General features: G+C 38.8%; 1 protein-coding gene across 3 annotated transcripts; it reads right to left on the bottom strand.

Annotated features, from left to right (window-relative positions):
* Positions 1-228: 228 nt before the first annotated feature.
* Positions 229-5,940, bottom strand: LOC133546004 (oocyte zinc finger protein XlCOF19-like). 3 transcript variants are annotated; one of them, XM_061891792.1, is made up of 3 exons: positions 4,791-5,075; positions 3,052-3,143; positions 229-1,318 (listed from the first exon to the last, which is right to left on the bottom strand). In XM_061891792.1, exon 3 carries the CDS (start codon positions 1,278-1,280, stop codon positions 405-407), a length of 876 nt encoding a protein of 291 aa, XP_061747776.1. In that variant the 5' UTR covers positions 1,281-1,318; positions 3,052-3,143; positions 4,791-5,075; the 3' UTR covers positions 229-404. The 3 variants fall into 3 exon arrangements, with proteins under 3 accessions (XP_061747776.1, XP_061747778.1, XP_061747775.1); XM_061891794.1 differs by lacking the exons at positions 3,052-3,143; positions 4,791-5,075 and adding an exon at positions 5,852-5,940; XM_061891791.1 differs by lacking the exon at positions 3,052-3,143.
* Positions 5,941-12,938: the final 6,998 nt, after the last annotated feature.

The following is a 12,938-nucleotide window of genomic DNA, read 5'->3' as shown; positions in this document are numbered from 1 at the left end:
GATGATGTTGTTGTGGCTTGTGCAGCCCTTTGAGATACTTGTGATTTAGGGCTATATAAATAAACATTGATTGATTGATTGACATGAGATTTTTGTTCCACCCCAATCTGTGGAAATTAATATTGACCTACAACTTTACTTTTCTCAAAAGCGACTGCCGCCTGTTGCTCAAACCTCAAATTTTAAAACACCTGTGGAACATGTTTACAGGAGATGGAAGCACATATATCGCCTGCAAAGTGAAGTTTTATTTACTGTCTCACAAAACCTTTAAAAAATACCCCAAAAATATATATACCGTATATATTTATGTTTATTACATGTGGCAGTCTTACGTTTAATTTTGAATACATGGGAAACTCTAACGACTCAACCACTCGAGCACAAACCGGACATGAAAACATTTACTCTGCATCGTGTGTTGACATGTGCGCTCTCAAGCTCTTCTTATGGTAATAGCTTTTATTGCAAACCGAACAACTGAAAGGTTTTTCTCCTGTGTGTTTCCTCATGTGCAATTCCATACTGGCTCTCCGAGAAAAGGTATCGCCGCATATTGAACAAATAAAAGGTTTCTCCCCCGTGTGCTTTCTCATGTGCACGGTCAAGGAGCCCTTATGAGAAAAAGTGCTGGTGCAAACTGAGCAGCTGAAAGGCTTTTCCCCCGTGTGTGTTCTCATGTGTGCCGTCAACGTGGACCTCTGAGAAAAGTTGTTGCAGCAAAGTGAGCAACTAAAAGGCTTTTCTCCGGTGTGTGTTCTCATGTGCGAGATCATATTGTCTTTCTGAGTGAACCGTTGACTGCAGAACGAGCAGCTGAAAGGTTTTTCCCCCGTGTGCGTTCTCGTGTGTCGGACAAAATCCTTTTTGACGCAAAAGCTTTTGGCACAAACCGAGCAGGTAAAGCGTTTTTTGTCCGTCTTATTTTCAGAGCATTCGGGGTGTTTGTTGTCAGTTTGAGTCCTCATACCATCCTCACAGTCTGTATCGCTGCTCAAAGGTTCTTGGGTGTTGTCCTCGTCTTCATCCTCAGCAAAGTGTGAGGTTATGTCCTCACTATCTGATAGAGGAGCTAAGAGGTGGTCAACTTGGGGTTTGTCTTCATGGTCTTCAGTCTTCACAGAGACACCCGTCAGAGGCAACTTGGTGAGATCAGCCTCCTGCGGGCCGAGAAAACACTCTTCCTCTGACTGACTGATCCAGAGTTCCTCCTCTTCCTCTTTAATGTGGGGGGGCTGTGGATCCTCCTGATTCAACCTGGAACTTCCCTCCCGTGGCATAGGGGGATGTTCTTCTTGACGACGCTGCTGCTGGCCATCTGCCGGATACAAACATACTTCCATTTAGACATGTTAGTCGAGCGTGCTAAGCATCGAGCTAAAAGCCTGAGCTGTCAACTCTTGTCATCGTCAGGGAGTGAGGTTTATGGCTGTACACATAAACCTCACTAGGAGTGTGAATATTTGGGCACCTAACTACTCGATCTGATTCTTGGGGTGACGATTCAATTCGGAATTGATTCTCGATTCAAACCAATTCTCGCATTGTAGGCATAATAGTTATAATTATTGTATCGTAATTAATGTATCCTTGCTTATCCATGTGGACTAGACACTGCCCAAGAGTTGGTGGGCGGCCAAGGGTGGAGTCGGCTCTCTTAGTTGCTTTGTTGGGTCTACTCCTGTCTCTGGGCATGCTTCCCCCACCCCAGCAGACGATGGAATGGAACACCGCAGTGCATATGTTTTTTTTGTTTTGTTGCATGTGTGTAGAAGTGACAGGTTGCATCAGCTCTGCTCTTTTAAAGGCCTACTGAAATGAGATTTTCCTATTTAAACGGGGATATCAGGTCCATTCTATGTGTCATACTTGATCATTTCGCGGTATTGCCATATTTTTGCTGAAAGGACGATAAAGTTCGCAACTTTTGGTCGCTAATAAAAAAGCCTTGCCTTTACCGGAAGTAGCAGACGATGTGCGCGTGACGTCACAGGTTGTAGGGCTCCTCACATCCTCACATTGTTTATACTCATAGCCTCCAGAAGCAAGAGCTATTTGGACCGAGAAAGCGACCATTTCCCCATTAATTAATTTGAGGGAGGATGAAAGATTCGTGGATGAGGAAAGTTAGAAAGAAGCAAAAAAAGAAAAAAGAAAAAAAAGAAAAGGCGACGGCTCCAGGCGGCGGCAGTGGGACCGTTTCAGATGTAATTAGACACTTTTACTAGGATAATTCTGGAAGATCCCTTATCTGCTTATCGTTTTAATAGTGTTTTAGTGAGATTGTAAAGTCCTACCAAAAAGTCGGATGGCTCCGGTGAACGCCAGTGTCTTTGAGAGAAGCCGAGAGCCAAGATCACAGCTGCCTTTTTGAGCTGCAGGAGGAGGTCCAGTAATCAACTGAAGTCGCCGGTAAGAGCCGACTTAATATCACAATTTTCCCATCCAAAAACTTGCTGGTTGTCGTCGAGAAACATGTTCGCTTGACCGCTCTGTGTTAAAGCTTCACAACAAACAAAGAAACACCGGCTGTGTTTCGGTGCTAAAGGCAGCTGCAAACCACCGCTTTCCACCAACAGCATTCTTCTTTATAGTCTCCATTATTAATTGAACAAATTGCAAAAGATTCAGCAACACAGAAGTCCAAATTACTGTGTAATTATGCGATGAAAAGAGACGACTTTTAGCCGTAAGTGGTGCTGGGCTAATTTGTCCGCTACAACCCGAGACGTCACAAACACGCGTCATCATGCCGCGACGTTTTCAACAAGAAACTCAGCGGGAAATTTTTAATTGCAATTTAGTAAACTAAAAAGGCCGTATTGGCATGTGTTGCAATGTTAATATTTCATCATTGATATATAAACTATCAGACTGCGTGGTCGGTAGTAGTGGGTTTCAGTAGGCCTTTAATGTCTTTAATGTCCTTTGTGGTGCTTGATGTTTCCCTCTTACTCACATGTTTATGTGTGCTATGGATATGAGTTCCCCCCCCCCCCCCCCCCTTGGCCTCAGTCTGAACCCCCTCCCCAACATTTACCTGTTTCTCACCTTTTTTGTAAGGGGCGCCGGAAGTTGTCAGACCCGTCAGTGATCCTGTTCTGTCTCCCTGTAATGTTTGTCTCCTCTTGAATGGGATTGTGCTGAAAATGTTAATTTCCCCTCGAGGATTGCTTAAGTATTTCCAATTCTGATAATTAGACTTAAAAAAAATATAGGTTAGAAAAAGTCTTTGGTTGCATACAGATTGCCTAAAAGTATCTTAAAAAAAATATATATATATATCTCCATTTTCTGACGCTTGTCCCTTTTGGGGTCGCTGAAGCCTATTTCAGCTGCATTCGGGCGGAAGGCCGGGTACACCCTGGACAAGTTTTTTTTTTAAATCAATTAAAAAAAAACCTTATTGACAACACTAAATTGGCCGTAGTGTGTGAATGTGAGTGTGAATGTTGTCTGTCTATCTGTGTTGGCCCTGCGATGAGGTAGAGACTTGTCCAGAGTGTACGCCGCCTTCCACCCGAATGCGGTTGAGATAGGCTCCAGCATCCCCCTCGACCCCAAAAGGGACACGCAGTAGAAAATGGATGGATTGATTAAAAAAAATCATGAATCGATTTAGAATCGTGATTAATAAAAATCACGATTCAGATGTGAATCGATTTTTGGCCTCCGTTACCCTCACCCCTCACCCCTCACCCCTCAGGTTGAGTACTTGCTTCCACTTTCTCTGGGACTCGAACCTGGGTCCACCGTCACGAGAGACGAGCGTACTAGTGCAGTGGTTCTCAAACTTTTTTCAGTGATGTACCACATGTGAACATATTTTTCATTCAAGTACCCGCTAATCAGAGCAAAGCATTTTTGGTTGAAAAAAAAGATATAAAGAAGTAAAATACAGCACTATGTCATCAGTTTCTGATTTATTAAATTGTATAACAGTGCAAAATATTGCTCATTTGTAGTGGTCTTTCTTGAACTATTTGGAAAAAAAAAAGACATAAAAATAACTAAAACTTGTTGAAAAATAAATAAATAATAAATAAATAAATAAATAAATAAATAAATAAAGATTTCCACACATAGAAGTAATCATCAACTTAAAGTGCCCTCTTTGGGGATTGTAATAGAGATCCATTTGGATTTATGAACTTAATTCTAAACATTTCTTCACAAAAAAAGAAATCTTTAACATCAATATTTATGGAACATGTCCATAAAAAATCTAGCTGTCAACACTGAATATTGCGTTGTTGCATTTCTTTTCATATTCATATTTTGTTGAAGTATTATTCAATAAATATATTCATTAAAGATTTTTGAATTGTTGCTATTTTTAGAATATTTTTAAAAAATCTCACATACCCCTTGGCATACCTTCAAGTACCCCCAGGAGTACACGTACCCCCATTTGAGAACCACTGTACTAGGGTACCAAGTTTACGAGAATTACCTGCATTTCACAAAAATTATGTTAATATTTTTTTCTTCTCATTAGCGGGATTTTTTCCTGAGTCGTCTGTTTTGTGGATGATTAATTTGGGGGGGAAAAAAACGTCATGATAAAATGTGTAAAGCAATGTGATGTGTAATACAATATGTGGCCAGAAGGAGGCAGTATTAAATAAAGAGTCAAAATGACTGCCAACCGGATGTTATGTGTACTTGCTTCCTTATTAAAATAACACATGAAAAATTCAAAAACACAGCGAGTCAGTAAAGATCGAGTCCGATTTAGCTGCGTGGTATAAAACATGAAATATGAGGATAATGAAAGTGTTAAAAAATACCTTCAACGTGTAGCACAATTTGAGTTTTGCGAGCAGCTTCCAGTTGTTGTCGATGTCGCTCCTTCTCCTCTCTCGTTCGAGAAAGTTCCTCCTCGTACGACGTTATCGTGCTTTCAAACAGCGCGAATATTTCATCAGCTGCCACCATTAGTCGCGCTTTCACCAACTCTTTCAACATTTTGGTGTCTTGTAGTGAGCACACTGGCAAGCTTGAGCAATGCTAAATGCTAAAATGCTAACCGATGTGTCACCGCCCGAGTAACTGGATTTGCCCGATCCGTTTGCGCATGCGCAATGCACTTAGCCTAAAAATGGTGGAATACCCCCCCCCCGCTCCGTTTCTTCACCATGTCCCCTGCGAGGCACCGTAATTATTCCAGTGGATCTATCCATCCATCCAATTTTTACAACTTATTCCCTTTTGGGGTAACGGGGGCGCTGGCGCCTATCTCAGCTATAATCGGGCGGAAGGCGGAGTACACCCTGGACAAGTCACTTCCTAATCGCAGGGCCAACACAGATAGACAGACAACAAATTGAATGAATTTAGCGATTTATATTCTGGAAAGTATGACAAAGTTAAACAATTTTTTATGTCCACATTTTGATAATTTTTATTTCCACATTTTCATCGTATTTTTTCTTAATGTTTATATTGTTGCCGTTCATAACGGCACCTGATTATATATATATATATATATATATATATATATATATATATATATATATATATATACATAAATAAAAGAGATCTCTTTAAAATGAAAATGTGTTTTTGTTTTGGCATTTTTGTCAAAGTTTGCTGTTGACCAACCCCAAGATGCAGAGATGGAGGGAGGCATTTTGCAGGGAAACATGATTTAATTAAACACTAAGCCAAAAACAAACAAAGGGTTCAAACAAAAAAGGGCGCACGTGGGGGGATAACAAACAAAAGGCCTAGCGTGGAAGCTAACAGATATCTAGCAGGAAACAGAAGTCGTACTTGTAAAATGAAAGAACAAACTGGAAGCAGGGAACAAAAAACAGTAAGCTACAAACATCAACCGAATATAGCTTACCGCTGCGCTGCAAAGACACGACAAGGTACGACACGACAGGAGCGAGAACACATCACAAGAGCGACAAGAAGTGTGATCGACAAATCAATAATCCAGCACTGACTGGCGGAACAAAGCAGGTAAAATAGGAACTGGCTGATTGACACCAGGTGTGGCCATGTGCCAATCAGCCTCAGCTGAGGGGAAAGAAAGCACTCAGAGAGACAAACAGGAAGCTGAACCAAAATAAGAGTGCTGACAGGAACTAAGGACAGGAAATACTAAACACACAGAGGAGAAACTAAAACACAAACAAACTGTCAGTGGCAAGCCTGACCATTTTAAATATAAAAATATTATAACCTGTAATTACTAGAGGTAAAATAACTTTTATTTCCGATTTTGTTAGGAAACTGACTTAATGAAAAGGCTTGTACTTCATATAATCTTTCTTTGTCTTCTCATTTTTTTCTTGCATACATTCATGCAATCATCTTTGCACAATGATTGCGCTAATTCGTTACGAATTATAATGTCACGTTTGAATGTAAATAAAGTTATGTTAGAAAAAAAATAAAATCACTGGCATGACATTTTGCGCATGTGCGGACAGATCGCGTCCCCTTGAGAAATCATGTAGTGACAGCAAAGAGCAGAAGGGATATAGGTTAACGATACAATCATACTTGCCAACCCTCTCAGATTTTCCGGGATACTCCCGAAATTCGGCACCTCTCCCGAAAACCTCCCAGGACAAATTTTCTCCCGAAAATCTCCCGAAATTCAGGCGGAGCTGGAGGCCACGCCCCCTCCAGCTCCAGACCTGACTCATTGTTGTGACCCTCTTAAACAGGACAATACTGCCATCTACTGTACATAGAATAGAATGTAAATATATTCTACATTTAAGTGCAGTCGAGGAACCTGCATTTGGGAGTCTGTTCTGAAGCCCACAGTAAAGAGACATAACTTCATCACCTCGCCTGGTTATTGACTCCAACCCAAAATATCACACCGTAGACGAGCAAAATGAAGAAATACGCTTGCAAGTTATAGAACGATTGTAAACAAGAATTTCAGTTTATCCATGAGAGTTCGAAGGGGAAGGGGTATGTTGCCTGTAAATTTTGTAGAACAGACTTCACCATTGAACACGGCGGCCGAACGAAAATACTCAGTCATGAACGGTCAGTCAGCGAAGCACAAAGCGTCCGCAGCGCAGCCTCGTTCACAACCCAGTATTATGGCCCACCTCGCAAAATGGAGACCCAATGGTGTATCTTATGCTGAGACAAAGATGGCTGTGCTGATAGCTGGAAGCAACATCCCGTTCTCCTACAACAAATCCGTGAAGGATGTTCCCGGATTCGGAGATCGCTCGCCAATACGCAAATGGCAGAACAAAGGTTACTCAAATAGTGAAAGGTAAGTGTTTTTTTTTTTTTTAGTAACCAGCAAGCACAGTACAGTTAGTAGAACTGTGTTTTTATTACTGTGTATTTGATAGGTGCCCACCCCGACCACCTCAAGAAATCGGAGGTCTCAAGGTTGGCAAGTATGGATACAATCTTGGAGAATTATTAAAAGTACAAAAGCCCTTCAACTGATATACTTGTTGAAACATTTCAAATGATTCAGACAGCCCTTTTTTTCATATTTTTTAGTATTATTACTCTATCTGTATTTGCTTTTATTTCCTTGATGTTGAAAATGCATTGACTTTTCCGTGGATTTCAAATGTATGTTTGTTGGTCAATAAAAAAAATAAAAAATAAAAAATAAAAAAAATAAAGGGTTATATGCATAGATATCATAAATCAGGGGTGTCCAAACTTTATCCACTGAGGGCCGCACACTGAAAAATCAAAGCAACCAGGGGCCATTTTGATATTTTTTATTTTAAAAAACAATAAAACATATGTATAAAAAATATACATTTTGGCCTCCACTCAGGCTTGATCTCAGGGACCCCAAGGGTTTTGGTAAAAAAAATATTAAAAATGAGTCATTATTCAGTATTATTTTTTTTATATTATTATTCAAGTTTTAATTCTCTAGATCAACATTAGGTCCATCTGTCAATAAATTGATTTCAAAGATTTAAGTTGTATGCTTTTTGTCACAAAAAAACAACTGTTTTTTTTATGGAAAAAAAATCACAAAATATGCAATATTTTCACCCAATAATTTTTTAAAGTGGAATATTTGAGATTATATAATAATTGGAGCATTAAAAAGGTCAATAATTCATAACACCATTGATTTTAATTAATTATTTTTTTTTGAGCAATGACATTTAAAAAACAAATCACACTAAAATATTGGGGATCCAAAAGGGTCCTACTCATTAAAGTGTTAGAAAATAAATTATACATGTTTTTTAGTTTACTTTTAACACAATAATCTCGAGATCAACTTCAGATCCATCTGTCAATTATAAGTTTTACTGTTGTTTATGTTTTTTGTTTGTTCATTTTAGGCCCTTCTTTAAAAAAAACCTGCTCAGTTTTTTATACGGCAAACACAAAATATGCAACATTTTCCTTAAAAAAATACCTTAAAGTGGAAAATTGACGTAAAAATGACGTAATTGGAGCCTCGAATAGGTCATTAATTCATAATGACATTGATTTTGATTCATTATTATTTTCTAAAGAAAGAAACAGCCTGCAGGGCAGCTTTGTGTTATTAGAGTAAACATTGCAACATTTTCTTGTTACATTTCACCCGTTGGCTCCTTTATATCACTTTTTACGTTTTAAAATTTTTTTCAATCATATTTCTAAAATGTGCCGTGGGGCTGTTGAAAAAATTACCTGCGGGCCGCACTTTGGACACCCTTGTCATAAATGAATAGATGCTGCATTGGGTGCAGTGTGGCAGGAGATTCAGCCGCCATCTTGAACCGGTATTCTGCTCCTCTTTGAGCAGCAGAAAGAAGAAGGAAGAACATGGCAGAGTATTGTGCTCCGTATTCTTGCACATATCGGACTGGGGGGGATTACTTTTCATAAGTAAGATGAACATTACTATTGGTTGAATTTTGTGAATTGTTGCCAGTTCCTGCAGCGAGCTTGGTTAGTGACTGTGTTTAGTGCCAGTGTTCCGGATATAACTTTATCAGTCATTATCTTTAACGCTGACTTAGATTACAACAGACACAATAATGTTATTAAACAAATATTATTGGCATAACACTGACCAGCGATTTGTTTTTTCCCACAAAATGTACACTTAATTTACCAACAGCAAGCAAACTGTCATGTCTTCAACTTAAGACTTAGACAAACTTTATTAAACCACAAAGGAAAAATGTGTTCCACACAGTAGCTCAGTTACAAAGGATGGAAAGGATAATGCAGGTATAAAGTAGACAAAAAATGTACCATAGTAGCAATATAAAATATAACATATAGACAGTGCATATTATATATACAGTATAAACCAGGGGTCACCAACCTTTTTGAAACCAAAAGCTACTTCTTGGGTACTGATTAATGCGAAGGGCTACAAGTAAATAAATTGCCAGAAATAGCCAATTTGCTCAATTTACCTTTAATAAATAAATCTATATAGGTTGATTGGCAACACTAAATTGGCCCTAGTGTGTGAATGTGAGTGTGAATGTTGTCTGTCCATTTGTGTTGGCCCTGCTATGAGGTCGCGACTTGTCCAGGGTGTACCCCGCCTTCCGCCCGATTGTAGCTGAGATAGGCGCCAGCGCCCCCCGCGACCCTGAAAGGGAATAAGCGGTAGAAAATGGATGGATGGATGGATGGATATATATATATATATATATATATATATATAAAAAATGGGTATTTCTATCTGTCATTTCGGCGTACATTTTTTTTCCTTTTACGGAAGGTTTTTTGTAGAGAATAAATGATGAAAAAAAAAACACTTAATTGAACGATTTAAAAGAGGACAAAACACGGAAAAAATGAAAATGTAATTTTGAAACATAGTTTATCGTCAATTTCAACTCTTTAAAATTCAAAATTCAACTGAAAAAAATAAAGAGAAAAAAATAGCTAATTCGAATCTTTTTGAAAAAATTAAAAAAATTATTTATGTAACATCATTAGTAATTTTTCCTGATTAAGATTAATTTGACAATTTTGATGACATGTTTTAAATAGGTTAAAATCCAATCTGCACTTTGTTAGAATATATAACAAATGGGACCAAGCTATATTTCTAACAAAGACAAATCATTATTTCTTCTAGATTTACCAGAACAAAAATTTTAAAAGAAATTCAAAAGACTTTGAAATAAAATTTAAATTTGATTCTACAGATTTTCTAGACTTGCCAGAATATTTTTTTTTGAATTTTAATCATAATAAGTTTGAAGAAATATTTCACAAATATTTTTTGTCGAAAAAACAGAAACTAAAATTCATCCATCCATCCATTTTCTACCGCTTATTCCCTTTCGGCGTTGCGGGGGGGGGCTGGCGCCTATCTCAGTTACAATCGGGCGGAAGGCGGGGTACACCCTGGACAGGTCGCCACCTCATCGCAGGGCCAACACGGATAGACAGACAACATTCACACTCACATTCACACACTAGGGCCAATTTAGTGCTGCCAATCAACCTATCCCCAGGTGCATGTCTTTGGAGGTGGGAGGAAGCCGGAGTACCCGGAGGGAACCCACGCAGTCACGGGGAGAACATGCAAACTCCACACAGAAAGATCCCGAGCCTGGATTTGAACCCAGGACTGCAAGACCTTCGTATTGTGAGGCAGATGCACTAACCCCTCTGCCACCGTGAAGCCAGAAGCTAAAACGAAGAATTAAATTAAAATGTATTTATTATTCTTTACAATAATAAAAAAAATACTTGAACATTGATCTAAATTGTCTGGAAAGAAAAGGAAGGGATTTAAAAGGTAAAAAGGTATATGTGTTTAAAAATCCTGAAATAATTTTTAAGGTTGTATTTTTTTCTCTAAAATTGTTTTTCTTAAAGTTATAAGAAGCAAAGTAAAAAAATAAATGAATTTATTTAAACAAGTGAAGATCAAGTCTTTTTAAAAATATTTTCTTGGATTTTCAAATTCTATTTGAGTTTTGTATCTCTCAGAATTAAAAAAGTCAAGCACAACGAGACCAGTTGGCTAGTAGATAAATAAAATGTAAAAAATAGAGGCAGCTCACTGGTAAGTGCTGCTACTTGAGCTATTTTCAGAACAGGCCAGCGGGCGACTCATCTGGTCCTTACGGGCATCGCGTTGGTGACCCCTGCTATAAACTATATACTGATATATTATATTTTTATATAATGTATACAATTATATAACAAATCCCAAATACTGTGTACAATATTACAGAATATGTGACAGCTGCAGCAAAAAAAAAAGAGGTCAGCAAAAAATAGAGAGCAGATTCAGCAGAAAAGATACATTATAAACAAAGAGGTATCTAACATAGAAGCAGTCAGGTAATAGACAGATGTCATCTATTGCTGTATGGTGAGTGATTATACAGCTGGATGGAGTGCGGAATGGAGGAATTCTTGAATGGAACACAGTGGAAACACAACTGAAGGAGCCTGTTGGAGTATGAACTCCGCTTTCCCTCAATTGTCTGGTGGAGTGGGTGGGCAGGATTGTCCATGATTGCGAGCGGTTTGTCCCTCAATTTCACAAACTCCTCCAACTGCGTGTCAATAGTTTGGCCGGCTTTCCGGATCAGTTCGTCAATCCGGTTTAAATCCCTATTGCTGATGCTGCTCCCCCAACAAAGCACTGCAAAGTACAGGGCACTGGCCACAACAGACTGGAAAAAGATCTCCAACAGCTTACTACACACATCAACGGACTAAAGGATTGAAATGGTTTAATTTAAAACTATGAACAAGTGAACCTCGGACTGTACAATAGCTTTTCATTAAACCAATTTGGCTGTTGATGTATTCTCAATTTTAGCAGCTTTGCTTCATTATCAACAAACATGCGTCAAAATAAGAGTTGTGTTAAAGGGGAACATTATCCCAATTTCAGAAGGGTTAAAACCAATAAAAATCATTTCCCAGTGGCTTATTTTATTTTTTGAAGTTTTGTTCAAAATTTTACCCATCATGGAATATCCCAAAAAAAGGTTGAAAAGTGCCCGATTTTCGCTATGTGTAAATCCACCGTCCATTTTCCTGTGACGTCATCTAGTGATGTAAACATGGGGGACAGCACAGCAAGATATAGCGACATTAGCTCGGATTCAGACTCGGATTTCAGCGGCTTAAGCGATTCAACAGATTACGCATGTATTGAAACGGATGGTTGGAGTATGGAGGCAGATAGCGAAAACAAAATTGAAGAAGAAACTGAAGCTATTGAGCGAATAGCTATTGAGGCTATTCGGCGATCGCCTTCTAACCAACGATTGAGCGTCGCAGGATATCCATACATCTCTGTGCCATGTCTGTCTTAGCATCGCCGGTCAAATGTGCAGACCAAACGAGGGACTTTCGCATCTTTTGACACTAGAGCAACTTAAATCCGTCGATTGGTAAGTGTTTGTTTGGCATTAAATGTGGGTGGAGGGAAAGGCTGGCTGGAAATATAGCTACAAATGTACATACAGCTAGCCTAAATAGCATGTTAGCATCGATTAAATCAACTTGAATCCGTCCCTGATCGTGTTGTTACACCCACCGACAACACACCGACGAGGCATGATGTCTCCAAGGTACGGAAAACAGTCGAAAAAACGGAAAATAACAGAACTGATTTGACTTGTTGTTTGAGAAAATGGCGGATTGACTACCTAGGTGACGTCACGTTGTGATGTCATCGCTCCGAGAGCGAATAATAGAAAGCCGTTTAATTCGCCAAAATTCACCCATTTAGAGTTCGGAAATCGGTTAAAAAAAAAAAGGTCTTTTTTCTGCAACATCAAGGTATATATTGACGCTTACATAGGTCTGGTGATAATGTTCCCCTTTAATGAAGGCTGTTTCCAATTTTCATTCTTTGCGAGTTTGCATCAATTGTTGGTCACACATTAGTGATGGATGTGATCATTGGAATTCATTGAACTGCTTCCACTATATGGCACTCTCTTGGTGGTTTTTTGTTTCGCTGTGATTAAAGTATTAAC

The sequence above is a fragment of the Nerophis ophidion genome, linkage group LG29 (genome assembly GCF_033978795.1).
Source record: "Nerophis ophidion isolate RoL-2023_Sa linkage group LG29, RoL_Noph_v1.0, whole genome shotgun sequence".
Lineage (NCBI taxonomy): Eukaryota > Metazoa > Chordata > Actinopteri > Syngnathiformes > Syngnathidae > Nerophis > Nerophis ophidion.
The sequence above is the reverse complement of the archived record's forward strand: the minus strand, read 5'-3'. Positions and strand labels throughout refer to the sequence as shown.